Genomic DNA, 19996 nt, shown 5'->3' with positions numbered 1-19996 from the left:
GGGCTGGAAGTCAGGGCCTGAGCACTGTCCCTGAACTTCTTTTGCTCAAGGCTAGCACTCTACCTCTGGATTTTTCTGTTTATGTGGTACTGAGGAATTGAACCCATGAATGGTAGGCAAGCACTCTACCACCAAGCCACATTCCCATTCCTTCCCACCCCCCACCCCCAAAGCTGGTCTTGAACCACAATCCTGTTACCTATGCCTCCTAAATAGCTGGATTACAGGTGCGGACCACCACATTCAGCTTGAATGGGACTCTACTTTGGATCCATTTTTCAGTCAGGAAACAATACAGAGAGGCTACAGAGTCTGGTGGTGATGGTGTCTTGGCCAGTATTACCCTGCTCATCCCCAGAGACTTGGATGTTAGTGGAGGGATTTTGATGCCTACCTCTGCCCTGATGACCATCTTGTCCCTGGCCTATGGAGGCTGAATCTTGTCTATGTGTATGTGTCACACCCACCAGTAATGGGGCCTGAACTCGGGGCCTGGGTACTGTCCCTTAGCTTTTTCACTCAAGGAAATAATTGGATATTTGATCATTGGAGAAAAGAGTGTCACAGACCCCCCCCCCCCACACACACACACTTGGCTGTGATCCTCAGGGCTGGGAATGTGGCTTAGTGGTAGAGTGCTTGCCTAGCTAGCATTTGATTCCTCAGTACCACATAAACAGAAAAAACCGAAGTGGTGCTGTGGCTCATGTGATAAGAGTCCTAGCCTTGAGCAAAAAGAAGCCCAGAGAATTCAAGCCCCAGAACTGGCAAAACACCAACAAAACAAACTGATTCTCAGATTTCAGCTTCCTGAGTAGCTAGGATTACAGGCGCTAAGTACCAGCACCCAGCTATTATTCAGAGCCACACTCCCAATCCTTTTTCTTTTAGGCAGTTTTTTTTTTTTTGCCAGTCCTGGGGCTTGAACTCAGGGCCTGAGCACTGTCCCTGTCTTCTTTTTGCTCAAGGCTAGCACTCTGCCACTTGAGCCACAGTGCCACTTCTGGCTTATTCTATATATGTGGTGCTGAGGAATCTAACCCAGGGCTTCCTGTATGCAAGGCGACCACCCCAGCCCTCCTTTTTCTTTTAGTTTGAGACTGTTCCCAGGAAATCACCCAAGCTGGCCTGGAACTGGTGATCCTCCTGCCTCAGCCTCTCAAGTGCATTCACCACCATGACCAGCTTAAATTAATTCTCCTATCCTACGGAAGCTGATGTGACCTGGCCCCTGTTGACTGTGGAATAAAATAAGTGTATGAATGAACAAATGGACAAATGAATGGAAATATTCTGCCAGTCCGCCCCAGGGACACTGAAAGTCCATGCTGCCCCATTCCCAGTCTTCACAAACAACCCACCCAGTCTAGGTCACTGCCACTCCCCCCACCCCCACCCCTGGGGTGAGGCTCTGCTGACCCCTGGTGGCCATCTAGAGAAACACAGTGCATTATTCACTCCGGGCTGGGGCAGGGGTGCTGATGTCATGTCAACCCCAAGGTCTGGCAGCCTTACATGACCTTCAGCAAATTCTGTCCTCTTGGCCCCCAAGGTTTCCAGAAGCCACCAGTCATCTCCATTCCCACTGTCCTGCTCCTCCCCCAGCACCGCACCTGGGAGTGGGGTCCAGGGCGGGCTCAGAATCATTCATTTCTCCTCTCCTCCCTCCCTCCCCATACACAGCTACTGGCTCATCCTTATTCAACATGCTATGTGCGGCTTTTGCAATTTTACTGATAGTATTAGGGCCCTGGGGATTGAGCCCAGGGATGTTTAGGCAGGCGAGGCAGATGCCACACTTAGGCCAATACTTTGTTTAGTTTGTTTTTCAGCTAGGGCTTTTTTGCTTGTCAGTTGTGGGGTTTGAACTCAGGGCTTGGGAGCAGTCCCTGAGCTTTTTCACTCAGGAGTAAAGTCTCTACCACTTTGAGCTAGCTACAGTTCCACTTCTGTTTTGTTTCTGGTGGTTAATTGAAGATGACTTTGATTTTCCTTCCTAGACTGGCTTTGAACCATGATCCTCAGATCCTCAGCCTCCTGAGTCACTCGGATTACAGGCATGAGCCACCAGTGCCTGCCTTCATATAGGGGTTTGAGCTAATCTTGAGACACAATCCTTTTAGCTCCACATCTATCTGTTAGCTGGGACAACAGGCACACACTGCATATCCAGCTGTGTGTGTGTGTGTGTGTGTGTGTGTGTGTGTGTGTGTGTGTGTGTTTAGGCTCTTTAAGTTTGGTATCTCCCTGGTCCCTGCAATGAGGTCCTTTTTCTTTTCTTTCTTTTTTTTTTTTGCCAGTCCTGGGCCTTGGACTCAGGGCCTGAGCACTGTCCCTGGCTTCTTTTTGCTCAAGGCTAGCACTCTGCCACTTGAGTCACAGCACCACTTCTGGCCATTTTCTGTATATGTGGTGCTGGGGAATCGAACCCAGGGCTTCAAGTATACGAAGCAAGCGCTCTTGCCACTAGGCCATATCCCCAGCCCCCACAATGAGGTCCTTGTATGACCAGATACAGAACCCCGCTCCCTGCTGCTCCCATCTCCGCCCGCCCCACCTGGCATGGCAGCACGTTTGCTTGCTTGCTGCTCTCACAGAGCACATAGGATGTCAGCCCTACGTGGGTTTGAGGTGTCCATCTCTGTGGTGTCATGTCTGGTGCGGAGAAATGCTTATGAAACCTGTGCTCAACGGGTATTCACAGCCCGAATGAGTAACACACCACAGAATGATCTGACCGAACTTTGACAATCTCTTCTTTTTGCTGGAGACTCGGCCTCCCTGCATCTGCCTGGCGAGTGCTCTACCAGGAAGCAACATCCCTAGCCCTTGGGAAAGTGAAGAAATCCATCTGATGTGGATGTGGGGAGTGGGGCATGTTGCTTTCCCAGTAAATGTGAACACCTGGAGGAGGGGCAGAGGAGGGAGCAGCACAGGGAACTGTATGGGCAAACAGCCGGAGGTGGCTTGGAGCAAGGGGGACAGCCAAGGTTTCCTGAAAGGTTGGCAGGGGCCCTGGTTGCCTCTGCCTAGGCTGACTCAGTTCCAAAACTCCCTTACGGGTAGGAGAGGAGGCAGGCTGAGGCTGCTGGGTGCATGTCCAGGTGAGATTAGCCCAAGATGGCCACAGAGAATATGAAGAGGTGAGTGAAACTGGATGTACACCCCATGGGTCTGCCTCTGGTTGGTGAGCCAGGAGTTTGGCTGTGGTGTCACCGAATGGTGAGTCACAGGCAGTAGGGGACATGTGCGGTCCTCGGGGTATAGGCCTGCTTACAGATGGAGCTGCCAGGCAAAGCCAAAATAGTACCTGGAACACTCTACATGTGGCCAATAGCCCGAGGAGGATTGGGCTCTTTGCTATTGGGGAGCCATAGATCTGCCCCCCACAAGCTGCTGAGGTGGGGTCATGGCAGCTGAGACACATCAAGAGCTAAAGAAAAGCTTGTCAGCACACCCTGCGCACCCTTTGGTAGGATGTAGACAAGCATTTGTGGGGCTGAGCCCCTGACAGAAAAGGAGAAGTGGAGTCCCAAGCTTTGTAGCAGCTAGGGTCTGCTGGGCTGAGCTGAGGCCTGGGTAGGAGAACTTTTTGGCAGATGGAAATATGAAGAGACCTGGACAGGATGCGGACGAGGGTAGGGTAACCAAATACCCTCAGAGTGATTTTGTTGATGTTGGGGAGTTGGATGAGAGAAAAGCAGGTTGGTGCAGAGGTGGGGCCAAGGTGTTAAGTGCCTGACAAGTAGACACCTGTTCCAGGTGAAAAGCACAAAGCAAACTAATGCCTATCCATCTGCTATCAATTGGTAACGGCTGCCTGGAGGTATTTGGAAGTCATCTTGTGGTGCTGTGATCCGCTAGCCATGTCTGCTGGGGGCACCATCAGGGAAGAGGCATCCTATCTGAAGCTCCTGCTCATGCTGTAGGTAGGCAAAATCAAGAGGAAGGGCAGGGTGGGGGGATGGCTGGTGTGCGGTGAACTTGAATAAGGGCCTGAGCTAGGAAGGGGGCAGAGAACACAGGTTATGTTTGTTAATGACTTTGGAGGTGCAGACAGGCCATGTGGGGTAATGGGGACACACGGTAGCACAGACCTGGGCCTGGATCATGAGCAGAGGGAGGTAACAAGGCATCTTTAGTGGTGGAGACATTGCTTGGGAAGGAGGGCTGTCCAAGATGGTGGCTCCTGGTCTGGAGGCTGGCCAAGATGGCCCTGTCACCTGGAGTCCAGGGACCTGGCCGGCGGGGTATGGGGAGCCACTGGGATACGGCACGGGGCTAGCAGGAGGGGCAGCCCCACTCCCTGGGGCCTGTGACCAGGGGACAGTTTCTTCATCTCTCTCAGGCCTGGTTGCTTTTTTTTTTTTTTTTAAACAAGATTGATTTATTAACTATAATACATGTCACATAAGGCCTTTTCTGTTTTTTTTACACCATTCCCATTGACACAAGTACAATACTTTGTAGCAAATACATGATTTTAAAAAACAAAACCAAACAAAAACACCTCAGTGAGAGATGCCTCAGCCTTGAGGGCTGACCATGCACTAACCAGGCAGGAGCCTCGAAACCCACAACCCCCGGCGTGTGAAAATAAAGAGAAGCCTGGAAACGAAGCCAACATTCCTAACACCAACTAGAAGAGCTCCTGGTGAGAGCCCCTAGGATACAAGAAATCATCGTTATACTTTACATACAGTTCTCCACTTTTGCTGTGAAACAAAGTTTTGGGCACATGGCCAGACTACTAACACGTTTCAATACCATTAATGTGTTGTTTTTATCAGGAAACTCAAAATATCTGTTAGTTCAACATAACATGAAAAACACAAGTACCAGAAAAATAAGCTGGCAGCAGCGCGGTTCCAGATCTTCAAACGACTTTTATTCCCATAAATCCCGACATTTTCTTTCGATGTACACAGGGGACATGACTCGCAATGCAAACAATAACTTAGGCCTGCTGGGCCATGTGGGCAGCCACGGGTTTGGGCCTGCTCTGGCCGGGCAGTCCTTCCCTGCCCACGGCGGGGCCCACAGCTGCCCGGGGCCACCGCGCAGGCTCTGCCAGGCCAGAGTGGAGCCTGGCCCCTCCCACATGGGGACGGGGTGAGGCGCACATGGGGAGGGTGTGAAGGAGCCCACACCCAACCGGCCATACAGCCTGCCCAGGAAATGCTCACCATGGCAAGCGGTGGGGCCGCCACCAGCGTTCTGGGGGGACACAGGGTCCACCTGAAGGCCGTGTAGAAGGCCCACCCCAGAGCATGAAGCAGGAGCCGGGTGGCATGCAGAGCCCCTCGTGGGCCCCAGTGCTGCCGGGGCTCAGGCCTGACCTGGAAGCGTGGAGAGGCGGGATGGGGGAGACAGCAGAGGGAGGAGGGGCCCCACTGTGCTCCCGGGACACCCAGGGCCACTCTGCACCCGTGGGGAAGGGTGGCGCATCGCCTCCCTGCTGGCCCGGCCCACACCACGCAGGCCCGCGAGGGAAACACGCACATGAACACATTGTACCTTGGGTTGGGTTCTGGGTTGGGGGGACAGACTTGCAGGGGTGACTTAGTGTTTCAAGCACCTTGTCTTGTCAGGACGATGGCGACGCCAGCTTGCGCAGGGGAAGGACCCGCGGCCCGGGGCCTCCTCCGCCCGGGACACGCGTGCTGCTTCTAAAGTGCAACGTCAAGACCTGGACGCCAGGGTACCTTAGTGTTGGGCTCCGTGGCTGTGGAGGCCGTGGCCCAGCCACGAGGATAGGTGGGGAGTGGGGTATGAGCGGCTGGGGGCCGGGGAGGCAGAACAGGGCAGGGCAGCAGTGACAGGCACGAGTGACCCAGGGGACCCTGCAGACAGGCCCTGCCCTGCTGCCCACGCCCCAACCTGGGCGCAGGTGCAGTGCCCTCCGTGTTGTGAGGCCGTGGGCCTCCTGCACAGCAAAGGCGGGAGTGGAATCTTGAGGTCTGTCGTTTTCTTCCTACTTCCAGGAGGGTGTCCCGCCGTTCTTCAGTGTTCCTGGAGGGGCACAGCGGGGCACAGCGTCCCATCTGCCCCAGCCTGTACCTTAGGTGGCCCCACCGCAGTGCATGTCAGATGGGGCGGCGGGGGGGGGGGACAGGACGTGACCCTTGGGGCTCTGGGTGCAGGCGTGCTGTTCCAATGGTGGGCTCTGTACATGCAGGGGGCCAAGGCCACGTGCGCCCACAGCGGGCCCGCAGCATGGGGCTGCTGCCTGACCAGTCCAGTCCTCCAGTGGTCCCAGGCCAGGGGCGGGGGGCCCCTGCAGAGGCCATGGCAAAGGTGTGGGGGAGTGGGACCCTCAGCTGTGCCTGCCCCAGAGGACCTGCTTTTGCTCAAGGCAAATGCCAACACTGAGTCGGGCTCTCCTGCAACTGGGCCAGGCGGCTCACAGCGTGTGCTCAGCCTGAAGCTGGGAGGGGAGCAGCGGCTGCAGAGGGGACTGGGGGGTGGGCGGAGGTGACTGGGGGGGGGACGGCTGACCGGGGACGGGTGTGGAGGTGAGGAAGGGAACCGTGGCAGCCATGGCGGAGGGGGAGCTGGGCACGGCGCCTGGGGGCTCGCTGATGGGACGATTGTAGAAGAAGAAGGGGCACTGCTGGATGAAGAGTTCGATGATTGTCTGGTAGGTGCGCGTGGCCGTGAGTGCGTCCATGGTGCTGAAGTCAGGCCTCATCAGGGTGGGCCAGAAGCAGATGGACAGGTTCTCACTGGTCATGAGGTTCACCTTGTTGTTGTGGCTGACCCTGTGGATGACAGCATGGCATGTCAGAGCCCCGCCCCCAGGACTCCTGCTACCCACCCTCACTCTCTGTGGCTAGGCTCAAGGGGGAACTGGGAGGTTGGTCCACAGGACCCTACAAACTCTAGGGGTGACGGACCATGTCAGGGACTCACTAGACCAGCTAGTGTGCCACCAAGACAACTACAGGTGACCATGTGTGGAGCTGGTGACTCATCTTACTGGTACCAGTGCTGCAGCTTTCCTTTCTCCTGCTCCCCCTCTGGGGAGATGGGGTGCAGGAGAGGCAGGGTCTCAGGGAAGCACTAAGGACTTCTGCCTCCAGGCAGATTTCTGGATAGTGCGCACGTGTGCATGCATGCGTGTGTGTGCACATGTGTACATGCGCCAGGACTTGAACTCAGGCTAGTTAATTGGAGTTAAGAGCCTCATAGACTTGTGCCTGGGCTGGCTTTGACCTTGATCCTCCAGCTCTCGGCCTGCTGTACAGTAGCTCAGATCACAGGCCTGAGCCACTGGTTTTCCTGCAGGGATGTGTTGGCTGCCCTGGCACGCGGTGGCTCAGGATGGGCACCACACAGGCGCCCCACTGGAGCTGAGGACGGAGGCCCAGGGGCCTCACTCTGCTGCTGATGACTGGAACCTACTTGTTCAGGTGTGAGATGACGTATTTGAAGACTTCATGGTTTTCCTTTGGGAATTTCTTCAATACCTCCTTGAGGGCATGTAACTTCTGTTCCCGGTCATTGATTTCTGAAGAGAGAAAAGCAAAGACTGGGCTGGAGGCATGTCTCAAGTGGTAGGTCACTTGCCTATCAAGTGGGAGACCAAGTTCAAACCTCAGTACTGCTGAAGATAAATGGCTATCAAAACTATATCCTTAGACCAAAAAAAAAAAAAAAAAAAAAAAGAAAGAAAAAAATAAAAGAGGCCTGTGGCAGAGGCTGGGGGCAGACACAAGCCTTTGTTGGGCTGGCAGCCCTTGAGCTCAAGTGGCCTGCACGCCCAACCTAATGCAGGCCTGGTGGCCAGGCCCACGCTGAAGGGCAAGGCTGTGCCAGGGCTTCCTGGCACCTCACGGCCCAGGACTCTACCATGAAGACGACCATTTTCCGTCCTCTGGTTGCCCCTGGAGACGAGCATCCGTGTGGAGATAGCTTCCTAACCAGATGGTGAGTGCTGCTGTCCACCCACGCCATAGACCTCTGGGAGGGAGCCCGCCACCAGAGCAGGACTCTGTCCTTCCCAAGAGATACAGGTGAGCCGCTGGTGCGGTCCTGCCCAGGGACACAGGCATGTAGCTGCCTCGGCCTCCTTGGAGCTCATCCTGCCACCACCATGTGCAGGGAAGGCAGCCACGGTCTCCTGGTCACCAGCCCTGCAGCAGGTGGTGCGCATGCGGGGTCATGGGGAGTGTGGGGCCTGGAAGGCTAGAGCAAGTACAGCAGGAAGGGAGGCCACATGGACCCAGCACCCTGGTTGGTGTCCTTGTCAGGTAGGTAGGGACAGGCATGGGAGCAGAGGCGAGCTGTGGCGGCCTCAGTTCTGAGCCAAGGGCTTGCTTGGAGGGTTCACCTTCTCCACAGCCCTTCTGACATGCTCCAGTAAGGCCTCAGAACTCCCCCAGCACATGTGCCCTTCCCGATGCCAGCAGGCACCACGCTCTGCATTCACCAGGCACTAGTGGGGGCGGCACCTTCACAGAAGAGCTGGGGCTTGGCCTCCTCCCGGAGGCAGGAAACGGGGTGGCCGGGCCGGTGTCTGTAGGCGCCCTCTCCCCTTCCGCTTAGACAAACAGCAAGGATGGGCGTTTCCTGGCTTTCTTCCTTGCGGCAGTCCCTTGCTGAACTTACTCTGACCACCACTCACCCATGAGCAGGAAGCCGTCTGGGGCCTGGCCACCCTGTTCTGCAGCATGCAAGGTGTGAGGAGGGCAGTGGCATGGCTGTCCCAACGATAACCCTAACCCTGGGCCACCCCACTCCCACCTGCCTGTCCTGGGGCTGCACATAAGGCAGGGGCTCTCACACATGCATGGGCGGGGCCACCACCACAACGCACCACCCTAAGCCTCAGTGCAAGGGTCCTGGCTGAGACACTGGCCGTCAGGCTGGTGATGGGCAGGTGGGGTGGGACGTGCGGTGGCTGCTCTAGCCATGGGTCATGGCAGCAATCTCCAGTGGAAGGAGGCACGGAGCCTGTGAGGCCTTGGGCACGCTGCACAATTGTGCTCAGACCATCACCACTGCCATTCATTTCTGGAGCTCTGCTTCGTGCCACATTTTTTGTTTTTTGTGGGTTTTTTTTTTCTTTTCTTTTTTTTTTTTTTCCAGTCCTGGGCTTTGGACTCAGGGCCTGAGCACCATCCCTGGCTTCTTCCCACTCAAGGCTAGCACTCTGCCACCTGAGCCACAGCACCCCTTCTGGCCGTTTTCCATATATGTGGTGCTGGGGAATCGAACCGAGAGCTTCATGTGTAGGAGGCAAGCACTCTTGCCACTAGGCCATATTCCCAGCCCTTTTGTGTGTGTGTGTTTTTTTTTGGCCAATCCTGGAGCTTGAACTCAGGGTCTGAGCAATGTCCTTGGCTTCTTTTTGCTCAAGGCTAGCACTCTACGACTTGAGCCACAGCGCCACTTCTGGCCTTTTCTATATATGTGGTACTGAAGAATCGAACTCAGGGCTTCATGTATGTGAGGCAAGCACTCTACCACTAGGCCATATTCCCAGCCAACGTGCCACATTTTGAACCATGCTCAATATTGTGAACTTCTAGCACTAACAGAACAGTAAGACAGTGACCTGGACTATTGTTGTGATGGCATTTCAAAGCAGGTCCAAGCTATAACACGCGGGCACCGCTACTCTCAGGTACTGAGAGCCTGTCTAGTTGACGTTGCCATGGAAACCCAGGCAGCCTGGCACTTGCTACCATGGGGCAAGGCATCCCGACAGCAACTTGTTCGTGGCTGTGTCTGACTGGGCTGATTGTCCTCACTGTGCGGTGCCCAGTGGGGAGTGCCTCTCCTCCCACACCTTCTGCCAGGCAGAGCTCGCAGAGCCTCAGCACGCGAGCACACAATGGGAGAGGAAGCCACCGGCCTCCACCCTTCCCAGGCTGCTGTAGTGGCACCATGCAGCCACCTCCTGAGAAAGCGCTGTAGGAAGCGCTGTAGGAAGGGCAGCGGGTCCCCTATCACTGCACCCCTCTCCTGCCCTTCTCCAAACAAAAAGGTGCTGCGTCAGCTGGTCCTGCAGAAACAATGGCATGCCGCTGGGTGCCGGGCTTGCACCAGCCTCTAGATGGCGCCAGGTCTAGAGGAATGGAGTCTCACACAGTTGCGCCTGTGTGTTCTGTGCGGAACCACACACTTTCCCTCCTCTAACTCTCTCACTGGTACTGGATAGCAAGCTTGGGCTGAGAGTTGGGCTACAGAGCGCTTTCCTTCAAGTGGTGTGGGCAGCATCCATCTGTGGATGGCGGGCTCAGAGAAGCCATGACTGTAGCAGCCCCTGACAAACCTTACCTCTTGGCTTCAAAAAGTGCAAAAGAGCCTGGCAAGCTAAACACCAGTAATCACACTTGTGGCTCACACCTATAATCAATCAGACTGACTCTGGAGACTGAGAACAGAAGGACTGTGGCTCAAGGCCAGCCTGAAAAGTTTGTGAGACCCACAATAACCAGCAAAAATCAGGGCTTGAGGCAGGTCTCAAACGACTGTGCCAGCCTCGCAAGTTTGGGGCCCGCTTATGAGAGTCCCAGAAGTAGAACATGCTCAGCTCCTGACTGGAGCCGTAGGAGTGACGCGCCTAGTCCCTGGTGGCAGTACTCACTGTGCGCCTCCACCAGGTCAATCTGCATACTGTATGGCACCAGCGGGTCCGGCAGCTCTGAGAAGAAGCTCTTCATGGCCCCAGCCACAGTGTTCACAGTGAAGTCTTTCTCTGCCAAGTCCAGGTTGTGGTCTGAAATGAAGCGAGGCCACACCAATGGGAACCAGCAGAAGCCACAGGCACCCAGAGGGCTTGGAGAAGCCAGACCAAGTGTGAGGACTGGGTACTGCCTGGGGCTAGCCTCAGGATGGGCATGTGTGACAGGAGGTGGCATCCTTGATGCTGCTGCTAGAGTTCCAAGGTTCACTGGCAGTACCCGCATTCCTTGTGGCTCTGATGTGTGGCAGCCTTTTCCTAGCTTCCTTTCCTGCCAGCCAGCAAGGAAGCTTTCCTGAAGGGCTGGCTTGCTTCCCACAGGCTCACTAGAAATGAGCGGGGCCATCTCATGCTGCTCCATCCCTGCCCCTGTCCTGTCAGTGGGAGCAATCCATTCATATTCTTCCCTCTGGCCCCCTGGCTAGGGCACTGGCCCCCTTTCCTCTCACTTCTCTCTCGGCCTTGCTGCATTTCTGATTCTGCAGAAACTGACCACCAATGGCCGTGACCAGGGTTCACTTCAGGGTTATCAGCTGTTGGGATGCTTGCGTGCGTGAGCAAGTGCCCCATATGCAGTTTAGGTCAACGGTGGACCGCATGGGAAAGGAGATCTCACAGATGACAACTTGAGCAGGCTGTCTCGGTGTAGAAAGCCCCTCGTGCTGTGCACTGTCACCAAGTCACCTAGGGAGGCATTCTCTCATGCACCCCAACTGTCAGCGAGGCAATGCATGCTTGTGCAGCGCACCCCCAAAGTAGGCTCCAGCCTTGCTGGAGGGAAGCGAGGCAGTGCCAAGGTTGCTTGTGCTAACCGCATTGGCAGGGAAAGTGGGCTGACAAGGCCTGGTCCATCCCCTCCTTGGCAGTGTGACCACAGAGGCACAGTCACCTGGGGTCCCACAGGTCTCTTAGCCATGGAGCCAGCACCTCTCTGCTTTGGTTCTAGATCTGTAGGCAGTCTAGCTGTGGCATCACCCCGACTGGCTCTGGCCTTACCTTGATCAAACTGTCTCTGCAGACTCTCCATCTCTGACTTGTTCCCGCTGACCCGGTAGATGCCTTCTGTGCTCAGCCCTGAAGAGGAAGAACAGAGCAGGCCCCGTGAACTGGAGATGATGAGGCCTGGACACCAGGATGGGGGGCACTGGAAGCTGAAGGTGCCCACCGGGGGACAGGAGCAGTGGAAGGCTAGCATGCTCCTGGAGTTTTCACCACCTGTAGTCCTCTTCCATGTGCTTTATCTATTACTTGGCTCTTTCATAAAAATTAAAATAATACAAGGCTGGTGTGGTTGCTACACCTGTAATTCTAGCAAATCAGGAGGCTGAGATTCAAGAATCATGGTTCAAGGCTAGCCTGGGCAGCAATGTCTGTGAGGCTCATTTCCAATTAACCATAAAAGGCCAGAAATGGAGCTGTGGTTCAAGTGGTAGAGTGCTAGCCTTGAGCCAAAAAGTCAAGCCAGATCAAAAGCCCAGTACCAGTACACACACATAAAGATACACAAGACTGGCGCCAGTTGCTCACTCCTGTAATCCTGACTACCTAGGAGGTTGAGATCTGAAGATGATGGTTTGAAGCCAGCCCGGGCAGGAAAGTCTGTGAGACTTATTTCCAATTAACCACCAGAAAACTGGAAGTGGAGCTGTGGTTCAAAGTGGTAGAGTGCTAGTCCTGACCAAAAGAGCCCAAGGACAGTACCCAGGCCTGAGTTCAAGCCCCCTGATGCACTTAAAAATAATTTAAAAAGGGCTGGGGATATAGCCTAGTGGCAAGAGTGCCTGCCTCGGATACACGAGGCCCTAGGTTCGATTCCCCAGCACCACATATACAGAAAACGGCCAGAAGCGGCGCTGTGGCTCAAGTGGCAGAGTGCTAGCCTTGAGCGGGAAGAAGCCAGGGACAGTGCTCAGGCCCTGAGTCCAAGGCCCAGGACTGGCCAAAAAAAAAAGATGCACAGCAACTTCTAGCCACATTTTGGTGTTCTCTTGAATTTTTCTTTACTGTATGTGAACCCTCTATTTTCATTACAAAGCCACTGTGAACTTGTTCTTGTCACTGTACCCTCACACCTTGTAATGGCTCTGGGGCTGGGCTGGGGCTCCGTGGGGGAGCACATGCCTACTGCATGTGAGACCTGGTCTTCCATCCACAGCGAATCAAAACCAAAACCAAATGAGTATTATACACATCATGATTTTAAGACACCAACAAATACAATAACTCTATAAACAACATTATCCTCCTTTAGGTTGTCTTAAGTTTTCATTGTTAGAAATGTCCTTCAATTATGTTTCTTATTTTGTTTCATTATTTTTTTTTTGCAGTGCTGGCGATAGAACCCACATTCTCTCAGGCAAATGCTCTGCCAGCTCTCAGTTCTGCTTGATGAGCAAGTTTCACCTTGATTTCACTTAAGTTTTTGTCAGTGCTAGGGTTTGAACTCTGGGCCTGGGCAGCAACTACTCCTTCAGCCATGGATTCTTGGAAATACCTGTATCTTACTGTTCATACACTTTATTCCTTTTTCCCACAGGTGCTTTTCTCACTCTGTGCTTGAAAGGGTAGCAAATACTTGTTACTTTCTTTTTTAGGTCTGAGATAACTTGAACTCCATACCTGATGCTTTTACTCACTGGCTAGTGCTTTACTAACTGAGCCACGTCTCCAGCCCTTTTTAAGAGAGCATGTAGCTGTGTTGCTCAGGCTGGCTCCTTAGACCCAAGAAGTCCAATAGCAAAATCAATGAATTAAATGACAGAATCTGAAGTGTCAGAGGAAGGACTGACCCTACGCCACAGAGGGTGCACTACATGGCTTAGGAAGGAAAGTCTAGTGTGGCCACCAAGACAGTGGCTCCAAGGTGAAGCTGATGAGCGCCTTCTGAAGCCCACAGTGGGGGCTGCACAGGGAGGCTCAGGCCCTACCACACGTCAGGCTCATGGAAGCCACCTCTGGGAGAGGCTGCCACCAGCTCAGATCAAAGCCTACACCCTTCCAGGGCCCAGACTGATGAGATGTACATCTAGAACGTCACAGCAGAAGCCATGGGGTGTCCTTGCCCCCCCAGCCAAGGACTTGCATGCAATGCCTGCTTGCATCCCCTGCACCAGTATTTACCACGGCCTGTTTCCCCAGAGACACGTTCCAACTTTCGATCTCACAGTTCAGGTGCCGCACCAGGGCGGACGCATGGGCTGGCTGTGTCTTGACAAGCCCTAGGCATGTCAGCAGCTTTAAGGTTTTCACTTCCTAGTCTGAAACAACAACTCTGTTCTAAGTTCTGGTCCCTTCTGTCAATATGAGCCTCCCTAAGGAAAGATGACAGCACAAAGGGCCGGACTAAGTCACCATTCCCAGGCTCTCTGCCCTCCCCAGGCTCGCCAGGCCGAGCCTCCATCATCATTGGGTAAGCCTGACCCTTTGCGAGAGCAAGTACAATCTTGTGAGGCTGCTGAGCTCCTTGCCCCTGGTGCAGACCTCTGCCTGCTACATGGGGTGGTCAGATGTGGGCAGGAGGGACTGCACCACAGGGCTCACCACAAAAATGGAAGCCTGGGAAAGCACCAGGGCAGCTCGAGAGCACCATTAATCATCACCTTAGCATTTCCTGTAAGCCGGGGGTGTTTATTTTACAAAATCTCATTTTAAAATAGCAATCCTGCCACTGTTGTACCCAACACTATGGCATCATTTAGGAAAGGTATCATTAGCTTGGCTGGTACAATTGATCACAACTACCACTTAGACATCAATGAAAAACAAACAAACACTGAGAGCAGACTACATATCATGGAGGCTTTGCGCGCTTGGTTCTGGTGAGAACCCAGACACTGGACAGAGCAAGGCAGCTGGCCAGGGCCACAGCCAAGCAGGGAAAGAAGACAGGAGCCAGGAACAGAACTCAGGTACCCACACACTAGAGAAACCCCCCACCAGCAGAAAGCAAGGCCCTTACAAAGCAGGTTCCCCTACGAGCTGTCCCAGGCAGGAGCCCTGCCCACAAGTGCCCAAAGGCTCCACTAAGGCCCACCATTGAACCAGGACAGCCTGCTTTCTTTTAAACACTTCAACGGTTTCAAACCTCTTCTATTTGAACTTAATCCTTGGGAACAGAACAAGAAAATGGCCCAGAGTGGCCAAGGTCAGCGTTTTCAAGTATGTGAACCAGCGTTATACGGGACAGTCTCAGTCAGCAGCTGTAGGGAACAGAGCTCTAAGATCGGCAAATATGCTTGCTGTCAATTTGTAAAATAACAATTAGCCACAGCTGTCAGGCACTGCACAAACAGTGACAAGGATACTGTACCCGGTCTGAGAGGAAACAAGAGACATGCCGACAAACCTGTGTGGGTGACATGTGCTTTGCACACACTTCCACACCATTTCTCCCAATAGATCCTTGAGAGCATGCATGCACAACAGATGGGAACACAGAGGTCAACAGGGAAAGCAGTGAGCACGGGGCCAGAGGGGGAGCAAGTGATACAAAAGTGATTGAACCTGACTCTACAATCCATGTTCTTTCTTCTCTCACCAGGGAAGAGAATTGCATTACCAGGTCTCCATCAGTCAAGTGGAAGCCCTGGGGTCCTGGATGCTAGTGGAGCCCAAACAGCTACATTTTCTAACACATTTTTGGGGAACTACTGTGGGACCTCTAAGGCTCCCAAATTCCACAAGACAATAAAACCATGGGTAATACATTAGGCAGAGTAGGTACCGAATGCGTAGCTCAAATGGCAGAGCACTAGCTGTGAGTGAAAATGCAAAGCCCCAAATTCAAGCGCACATATGCACACACAGAGAAACAAAAGAGTACTTTACAGGGCCTGGGCACTGTACCAAAGCTTTTGTGCTCAAGGCAAAGGCTCTACCATTTTAAGCCACAGCACCACTTCTGGTTTTCAGATGGCTAATTGGAGGTGAGAGTCTCCTGGACTTTCCCACCCAGGTTGGCTTGGAACCATGATCCTCAAATCTCAGCCTCCTGAATAGTGAGGAATAGTCATGAGCCACCAACACGCAGCTATTTTACTCTTCTAACCAAGGCCATGTGTGACTGTGGTAAAAGAGCTCAAGTTCTGTGGGCAGACCAAAGCAAAGGGGCCATGCCTCTTTCAGTGCCACTTCCCGAGCATCTGCCTGGCATGACACTCTTCACAGAGCTTTCAGGCTTGATATCCCTCAAAACAACTCTGGCTACATCAGCAGGCGGGGCTCCTTGAGCACCCACTGAGCCCAGCAGGCTGGCCGATTTCTACCCCAAGTTGCCAGTGGCAAGGTGGGTGCCCACAGGTGCATGGCAACCAAGGGGGGACAAGAGCCTCCTGATCCTCTGGACTACTCCTGGTCCTTTCTTCCGTGGCAGCCTTGCTGCCATTCACTCCAGTCTGAGGTCCTTTTGAGCAATGAACTGCTTCTTCCTCCAAGACAAACTTGGACTTGCTTATTTCTAACTTCCTATATTTAGACAGAAAAACTCAGCACTTTGGTTTAAAAAAGAAAAGTAACTGGCAATGCCATTGCCCTGGCCCAGCCTAGATGGGGTTAACATAACTGCACACCCGGTTGTGGCCTCTTGTGAAGGGAGGCCATGGAATAAGCTGCTCTCCCTGTGCCTCATGGCCAGGGAGAGGAGATGGACTCCCAGGGAGCGCCACCAGCCCTCGCTTTGGGCCACCTCCTTAGAGGACTTGCTGTAGCACCAGCCCTGTCCTCAATGAAGAAGGAGGGTGTGAGGGAAGGAGGGTTACCCTCAACTTAGCATTTGGAGCCCTGCATTCATTTCCCTTCTCGGGGCACAGCTGCAGCAGGCTCCCCAGTGCGGCAGTGTATATCTGGTGAGATCTCGGCACTGTGCGCAGTGGCCATTGGCTTGGTCATCTAGTGACAGCAGGCACACAGGGCACAGTGCTGCCATGTGCTGCCAGGAGACATGGGTTTGAATCCTAAGCCTCGTTGCTACCACAGACCATGTGAGGGAAGCAACTGGTGATGGAGGGAAAATGGCCGTGAGTGCTGCCTGCCTGTAGGCATGGAGAGGTTCTAAAAGCTCAGCCCCAACAAGCTTGTCAGCAGACAGCTTTGGCTGGAGAGTCCCTCAGTTCAGATGTGGGCTCTGGTTTCTAGGGACCCTGCCGTACCTCTGGAAAGTGTGGGATGGCGTGATTGTGATCGCGATCACTTGTATCTAGATGCTGGGAAGTGACTGGGACAGCAAATGCATGGCACCAGAGGCAGAAGGCACACTGACTTGGTAACACTGACTTGACTGAGGACTGCCCAGTAGATTCATCAGGTAAATGGCATTCTTAGTCCATGGATACGAGCTTGCTAGGAGTTGGAGTGCTGGGGTGTCATGCATGTTTGCCAACAGCAGCTCTCTATTTCCTTCACCTTTAATACCTCAGAAAGCAAGCAGGCTTGCTGTGGACATGTGGGGGGGGGGGGGACTCTGTCTTCCCTCCCCCACAGGACTGTGTCTAGAAGGGCTTTCTGGTTCTCATTTCCCCAGAAAGCTAGGATGGCTGGGCTACTCCTGTCCCTGTCAGCTGTCTTCCTTGCTACTCAACCAGGAACACCACTAACACTCTGACTAGGTGTTAGTATAAGTTTCTAGGGCCGTGGCTTAAACTTCAGCTTCAGAACAAGGATGGGGCCTCTGGAGGGAAGTAGAGAAAACCTCGCACCAAGTCAGCCCCTGGGCCAGTGCATGCCCACCTCCACCGCCATCCTCACACAGGTGGAAAAGCCCCTCAAGGGTGCATGGAGATGCCTTCGTACTTCAACAATAGCAGAAGGTTCTCAGGGCCCATGACAGAAAGCAAAATATCACCAGTCACAGGAGCACTTTTCATAGTCAGAAGCTCAGAAGTTGAAAAGCTGCCACTCCCACTTCCCTGCACTCTAGGAAAAGTGCAATCATGTCAACATGTGGCCTCAGGAGCTCCTGTCAGCAGGCTCAAGCCAGCCACATGCCCCCCCGCCACCTCTCCTCTTTACTGTCCACCCCCGGCCCCTGGCCTCCTGAAGGCTGTTCCTCATGTTTACCTCCAGGCTTTACAGAGGAATAAGGCTCCCTCCTGTAAATGAAGCTTCTGGCTACACAGCACTGCCTCCCCTGCCCACACTCATGCGCGGCTGATCCTCTGGCTCAGGTCTGGCACACACCCTCCACATGTGCAGCAGCCAACTTCGCAGGCTGGTACTGCAGTGTGAATAGTCCAATCCACTCTTCCTACTGTCATCAGTTCTCACTACTTCCGTCTCATTCTGTACGTCCTGTTCCAGGTAAGTAATATGGGGTGGAGTGGGAGGGGAGATAGATAGGTGGACACACAGGGCAGGGGCCACACAGGAGCTCCCAAGGGCCTAGAAGAGGGTCTGTGCTGAGAGCAGGTGCTGCTCCTTGGGGCCACTGTCACAGGACAGGCTGCGGCCTGTCACTGCGGCTTGCTCAGGGCGGGATGTGGACAGTGCCCTGAGGTGAGGCTGGGCGGGGATGGTGGCAGGCTTGAGCCTGGTGACAGGAGCTCCTAGGCCACATGGTGATGTTTATTTTTTTCCTAGAGTGCAGGGAAAGAGACCAGTTTTCCTGCCAGCTTTTCAACTTCTGAGCTTCTGACTATGAAAAGTGCTCCTTCTTTGGGGAGATGGGCTGTGATTGGTGACATTTTGCTTCCTCCCACCACAGAGGGGGCAGTGCTCAGGGATGGGGGGGGCAGCCTGTCGAAGCTGCCAGGGACTTGGGCTGTCACCCAGACTATTTCTGTCTTGGATGGGGGCAGAATGACTCCGTGAGCCACGCTTGACTTCTCTCTGGCTGCCGGGCTCTCCAGGCAGTGTGCCAGGGCCCGCTGTTCTGACCAGGCAGGGCGCTGGGTCCTGAGGAAATCCATGAGCAAGGCTGAGCCACAGCTAAATGAACTGCTTATCTGGAACAGGCAAGAGCTGGCGAGCTGGCTGCTGGCCTATATGGCAGTGAGGAATTTGTGGAATACAAAAGACTTATGCTTCACTTATGAGCAACAGAAAAACAGGAGGGTGAAGAATGGGGGTCTGGGAGGTAGAAAAAAAAAGGAGGGGGGAACCTTTGCTTTAAAGCTATCATGATTACAGGAAAGGAACTTGTCAATAAAAGGAGAAGATTAAACTGCACATATTCATTGTTTGTTTTGCTTTTTTGGTCAGTCCTGAGGCTTGTTGAACTCAAGGCCTGGGCACTGTCCCTGACCTCTTTTCCTGAAAGCTAGCTCTCTACCACTTTGAGCCACAGCTCTACTTCTAGTTTTTGTTTTTTGGCTAGTCCTGGGGGCTTGGGACTCAGGGCCTGAGTGCTGTCCCTGGCTGCTTTTTGCTCAAGGCTAGCACTCTACCTCTTGAGCCACAGTGCCATTTCTGGCTTTTTCTGTTTATATGGTGCTGAGGAATCGAACCCAGGGCTTCATGCATGCTAGGCAAGCACTCTACCGCTAAGCCACATTCCGAGACCCACTTCCAAGTTTTTGAGTGGTTAATTGGAGACTCTGAGTCTCACAGGGACTTTTTGCATGGGTTGGCTTTGAACCAGTCTTCAGATCTCAGCCTCCTGAGTAGCTAGGATTATATGTGTGAGCCACTGCAACTGCTTTCAGACTCACTTTCCCCCTCCTCCCCAGTCTCTGTGCTTGAACTCAGCCCTGAGCACTGTCCCTGAGCTTCTTTTGCTCAAGGTTAGCACTCTACCACTTGAGCCACAGCACCACTTCCAGCCTTTTCTGTTTATGCGGTATGAGCAATCAAACCCAGGGCTTGATGCATGATAGACAAGTACTCTACCACTAAGCCACATCCCCAACCCAGATTCACCCTTTAAATAAAAACCATACCATACTGTGTTCTTGATAAAGCTCACACCACCACTATTCAAAGGAACATAAATGATGCAATCACTGCAGCGTGTCCAGGCTGCCCCTTACTGAAGTGACCGCCGGATGTACATTGCATGGAGCTGCCCTTTCCAGGACACTCCAGAGCCAGGCCTTCTGGTTGCAGAATGACCAACCCAAGTACACAGCCAGTCTGGCCTGCCCTCTCCACCCGCATTCTGCCCGGTGGCCATGAGTAACGTGGGTGAGGTGTAATGCTCACAGCCCATCAGTGTGATGCACACAGGGTGGCTGGAGAGGGCCATTTTCACCCCAAGCACTGTGAGCTTCCCTGCCCAAAGGTCTCCTGGAGATCTCCTTCCTCTTGTAAAAAAAAAAAAAAAATAAGCACTGTTTTTGAGATTCATAATGTCTTCCAGACATGGGACTTCAGCTA

General features: G+C 53.6%; 1 protein-coding gene across 1 annotated transcript in view; it reads right to left on the bottom strand.

The window, feature by feature from the left end:
- Positions 1 to 6265: 6265 nt before the first annotated feature.
- The window catches only part of Arhgap35 (Rho GTPase activating protein 35), an 81605-nt gene continuing 67874 nt past the window's right edge, over positions 6266 to 19996 (bottom strand). Inside the window, exons 4-7 of the mRNA XM_048329750.1 lie at positions 11687 to 11764; positions 10595 to 10726; positions 7405 to 7510; positions 6266 to 6761 (exon numbers count right to left, since the gene is read on the bottom strand). Of these exons, the coding sequence (XP_048185707.1) occupies positions 6404 to 6761; positions 7405 to 7510; positions 10595 to 10726; positions 11687 to 11764 (674 nt within the window). The 3' untranslated portion in view covers positions 6266 to 6403. The remainder of the gene's footprint in view (positions 6762 to 7404; positions 7511 to 10594; positions 10727 to 11686; positions 11765 to 19996) is intronic.

This window comes from Perognathus longimembris, chromosome 20, assembly GCF_023159225.1.
Source record: "Perognathus longimembris pacificus isolate PPM17 chromosome 20, ASM2315922v1, whole genome shotgun sequence".
NCBI classification, from domain to species: domain Eukaryota; kingdom Metazoa; phylum Chordata; class Mammalia; order Rodentia; family Heteromyidae; genus Perognathus; species Perognathus longimembris.
The sequence above is the reverse complement of the archived record's forward strand: the minus strand, read 5'-3'. Positions and strand labels throughout refer to the sequence as shown.